Consider the following 5,315-nt stretch of genomic DNA (forward strand, 5'->3'; position numbering starts at 1 on the left):
TTATTATAAGCCTGCTGCAGACGATGCTATTTTTCCTGCTGGATTGCTTGCGATCTAATAAATTACTATCGTTGCACCATTCAGCACTCAGGATTCCTAGTAATTTCGTAAATCGCAAGCAATCCAGCAGGAAAAATTAGCATCGTCTGCAGCGGGCTTTAAAATAAATCGCCACAACTCATAGGAACTTGCCCTGCCGCTCGATCATCCAATAGGAGTGTCCGTTTTCTAGAGACTGTAGAAAATGAACGCTCCTATTGGACGTCGGATATTGTTTTATCGGACGTCGCTCGCTCACGCTCTACTTGAGTCCCGTTATCCGCGGTGGTCGCCGACGCAATTTGGGGTTGCATTTGTTCGGCGGTTGGCGTCGTGGTGCGGCGCCGGTGAGTGTTGGTTAAGGTCGCCGACGGTGAGACGTTGAACGTCAGGATGGGTCCCGTATTGTGTTTCGTCTACGTCGCGCTATTGTCCGCATACGCGAGCGCGCACGCGAACACGGACACGCGGCGAACGAAGGACGTCTTGGTCGAGCAGCTGAACGAGGATAACTGGGATCGCATGCTAATAGGAGAGTGGATGGTCGAGTTGTAAGTGCGCGACCATGCACGTCGACATCAACCGCCTCGCGGTTGATGGCGTGTCGAAAAGTGCCCGAATTTGATTGTCAGCGACGAGCGCAAAATTCCCGTGAAAAATACGCGGCGACTGAGCCACGCAGTTAGATTATATACGCGTATTTTGTAATTAATAACATTATGAAGACTCTTTGAGACCCGGTCTACAATGAACTCATAACAACTGTTAGGCCCGGTCTACAATGAGTTGTTAGTCGTTAGTCAGAAGTCGGAACTATATGTCGGTCCTTTTTCTTCTACCCAGAAAGGAAAAGGATCAACATATAGTTGCGACTTCTGACTAACGACTAACGACTCATTGTAGACCGGGCCTTAGGCTTATCACACAATGGCTGTGTTCTGCCGAAGTTAGCTAAGAATAAACGCTTTATGCTGATTGGATAGATCTAGAAGAATAGCTCTATTTCAGCACAGATCTGAAAGTATAATCCAATGAACGCAAAGCGCTTAGCAAGCGCAAACTTCTGCTGGACACAGGCAATGCCAGGCAACAGGAACAGGGAATAGAATTTCTGCCGCGTTGGATTGGCTGGAAGAGAATTTCCGACGAATCCAACGCGTCAAAAATTATATTCCCTATTCCTATTGCCTGTTGCCAGGCATTGTGTGATAGGCTTGAAGCCCGTATCAGACTACGGATTGAGATTGGGATTAGATTGAAATTTGACCAATCAGAGTAAAAGTTACTGAACTTAAGATTAGTAAACTTTACTGTGATTGGTTAAATTTCAATCTAATCCCAATCCGTAGTCTGATACGGGCTTTAGTCGTTGCCCAGCGAACACCGAGTCACAATTTCTCACTCGAGAATATAAATTTGATGCAACACACGTGTTGTATTACATTTACATTGTCGAGCGAGAAATTGTACACAGATGCAATGTAACTGATGCTCGGTGTTCGCTGGGTAGTCGGAAGTCGGGACTGTACATCGGTTCCTTTTCTATCACCCAGAAAGAAAACGGATTGACATTTGATTCCGACTTGTGACTAACAACTAACAACTCATCGTAGAGATCTTACTAAACTTATCTTACTACCTAAACCGAGTTATATTATTTTAACGTACATTTGTTAAAATGCGTGATAAATAATATTTAGAATAGTTTGTCAGGATCTAACATGTTGTGTTATTTATTAGTTACGCACCCTGGTGTCCCGCGTGCAAAGCACTCGAACCGATCTGGGAGGATCTTGCGTCGTCGAAGAAGGATCTAAATATTAATGTTGGAAAGATAGACGTGACGAATTCTCCAGGTCTTAGCGGCAGGTTCATGGTCACAGCTTTGCCCACGATATATCAGTAAGATTGTCGTACTAATCATTTATATTTTTCATATATATTGCACCGACACTTGTTTACATATCCTATGATCCGATAGGCAGGCAGCGAGCAATGTGCAGCAATCACTAATTATCTTTTTCATCTCGTCTGTCGGATTGTAGGAGACGTAAACGAGTGACCGCTCCTTGTGCGCTCATTAGTTCAATAGTGTTTGTTTATTATTTAAAAACTATTATGAATTTTGCAAAATTGATTTTTGTTATGTTCGATCTATTCTACCATTACTTTTCGCTTGGTCTATGAGAAATTGGACGCCCTGTATACTAACTTAATTATTTTTACATTTTGTAAAGCAATTAGGAAACTTGTATTAAATTTAGTATCTGTATTGTGGAATTTATTTTTTACTTTGTAGTGTGAACAATGGGATATTCAGGCAGTACAAGAGCCCAAGAGATAAATCCTCGTTGATCGAATTTGTATCTAAAAAGACTTGGATGAAAGTGGATCCGATATCTAGTTGGAAAAATCCAACTTCGTTCCATATGTCAATTTTAAGTCAATTTTTTAAACTATCCCAAATATTACGTGTAAGTAATATATATATATATATGTATTTGTTATATTCTGTTACATTATTACATTTGTCGCAAAAATTTTAATGGAACATCACTACTTCCATTTAGAATCTCCACGATCAACTTTTGGAAGAAGTTGGATTACCCGTGTGGGGTAGTTACTTGATTTTTGCTATTGCAACAGTTGTTTTGGGCACAATATTAGGATTGGTGAGAGATATGTTATATATTTTATAACATAACATTTATTTGCTTAATGAACAGGTGACGTTAACTGTATTTGTACTTGTAGTTCATCGTGTGCTTGATCGACTTCATTTTTCCACAAAAACCGGCACAGCAACAAGGCAAGAAGAAACAGAGTGGTTCAACGGACGTTACTCAGACGGAGAAAAATTCAGACGAGGATGAAAGTGCAGAAAATATGGGGGATGATATAGTAGACGAAGAGGAGTCTGAAGCAGAGGAGCCTGAAGTGAAGGAGTCTGAAGCGAAGGAATCTGAGGCGAAGGAAGTTGAAGCGAGTGAGAAAGATAAAGATACTAAAGCTGATACCAGTAGTTCCAATGTTCGCAAAGTTCGTAAGCCACGCAAGGCTGACTAGAGATATTAATTTGTTTAATGTAAATATTCAACAAACATGAATTGCGATTAATCTTTGGTAGTATACTTCCAAAGTCATTCCTGTGCATTGAAACGCGCCAGTGCGACATGATATTGTTATCTCGCATCTCAAAATATGGATAAGTAATGTCGATCGTTCAAGCGAATAATTTAATAAACTACTCTCTTGTATATGTTTAAAAGCTCGGTCTGAAAGAAAATTTCAGATTATCATTGCCTGTAAACATTTTCTTATCTACAAATACATTTTAAAAATTTGAAAATAAATACCTCAGGTATTATTCAGTAAAATTTTAGGATCTTGCAGGCGTTTCTGCTGTCGAATATTCTCAGGGCTTAATCCTCTCGTTGAAGCAATGAGAAAATATAAAACACGTTGGAAGGACCCTTTAAAAATCACGACATATACGTTTAATAGATTAGAGCAAATCGTTTATTAGACGATAGCTGCAGTTTTTGGAAATAACTAAAGAATTTTTTTTCCATTATGAAGCATTTACTTTTTGCATGTGTTTTCTATAAAATGTTTGTGACTACAAGAGAAGATCTTATATAAACCGAAATATTTGTATAAATTTCTTTTCTTTTGAGAGAATAAGTCCAAGAATACTTAATATTATTTTTCAAATTATTCATATTTTATATAGTGATAAAAGAAGAGGAAATATTAAAGTGATAATTGTACGATAACATCATGTTTAAGTATTTAAATCTTTAGCAATCGGAAAAAAAAGCTATAATAGCATTTATTGCCTTCTTTAAGGTAACACGTTATAAAACCATTTATAAAACCATTTATTAACTCTAGTTGGTACATAAGAATATTATAAACTCCATTTACAATTCCTTTCTTTTTCGATTACGCTTTTGAAATTTTTAAATAGTAAAGTACGAATTAAATACTACTTAAGAATGATCATTACTTTTATAAGACTTATATACGCACCCATACTTTACAAGTTCAAATACATTATAATATACAGTTACAATATTGCACAATTATAGTCATTTAACGTATAATCGCGCATTTATTTATATGAAAAGGGAAATCGTAAGTCTTCATAAAAACTGATACTCTAAAATATTAATATAATAATTGTATGAATAGTAATGTATGAATAGTATTAATGTATATTAATAGCTGATGTTTACTGTTATCAGCAATTAGGAATTGTGGTCATTGCATATGTATTGTTTCTGGTAGCTTTTATATAGTCTTTTTTACTGTGACCACAGAATTAATATCTATATACATATATGTATGGAATATTTTATATGCGGATTTTTCTATGAATCCGATTGTTCTCCTTCTCTCTTAATAAACCAATAGAAATTTTCATCAATGATCCACGAATTGATTTAGCTGCATATAGAAGGTGCTGCAGTGAACAATAGGTATTATGTTTCCCAATAAAACTTTAATTACATATTCACAAAGGCCTACTTTAGCATGATGCATTTCAGTTTATTTTTACATTTTTACAACATAAGAAAAGGATCTTTAGTTCGTAAAGACACAAGCTTTCGTTTTCAAAAACTTGTATCTTATAGAATGCTTATATGATATTACACTTAAAACCGAAATAAAGTTTCCACTTTTAAAAGAATACGATTATCGAATATTTGCATGTAAAACACAAACTGGCTGCGGTTCGTTTAAATCGACAACAAAATGTGGAAAATTCATGTTCGAAACTCGAATCATCGATTTGCTTCAATTTTTACTGAAATCATCAAAATAAAGAGATGAATCAGTCAATCAAATAGACAATGGTATAACATAAACAGTATACAAGTAATAAAATAATTACCCCAATTGGGTCAAATGCGACAAGTTAACGCGAAGTTACGATTATTTGCAGTTTAGTGAAATTTTGCTACAAATTTTTGTTGCGCGGTGTATATATATTGAATAAAGTTCTCATAATTTTTGTTAATGTATAGAAAACTAAATTGTAAAATATCGTGCGCTGTCCGAGCATACGGCAACAGAATATAATTGTAATAATAATGTAGACATTTGTTGCCCTCCAAAAATATTAGAATTGGATTCGCTCACAATTTTCTTTGAAAAATTTAAATAGCGTTTCACTGTTTCGAAAAATTGATGTGATACGTAGTTCCCGCGTCAACGATAAAATGGAGGTGATGGCGTTGCGAATCAACACGATTTCGTGGGACTCACTGGAC

The 5,315-nt window shown here is 36.1% G+C and overlaps 1 protein-coding gene across 1 annotated transcript; it reads left to right on the top strand.

Moving 5' to 3' along the window:
- The first annotated feature begins 286 nt into the window (after positions 1–286).
- Positions 287–4,471, top strand: LOC105561619 (thioredoxin-related transmembrane protein 1-like). The gene is made up of 5 exons (XM_012011753.1): positions 287–590; positions 1,780–1,941; positions 2,339–2,513; positions 2,610–2,711; positions 2,794–4,471. Exons 1-5 carry the CDS (start codon positions 433–435, stop codon positions 3,103–3,105), a joined length of 909 nt encoding a protein of 302 aa, XP_011867143.1. The 5' UTR covers positions 287–432; the 3' UTR covers positions 3,106–4,471.
- The last annotated feature ends 844 nt before the right edge of the window (positions 4,472–5,315 follow it).

This window comes from Vollenhovia emeryi, unplaced genomic scaffold (genome assembly GCF_000949405.1).
Source record: "Vollenhovia emeryi isolate VEMERY1.0 unplaced genomic scaffold, V.emery_V1.0 DF939205.1, whole genome shotgun sequence".
Classification (NCBI taxonomy): Eukaryota; Metazoa; Arthropoda; class Insecta; order Hymenoptera; family Formicidae; genus Vollenhovia; species Vollenhovia emeryi.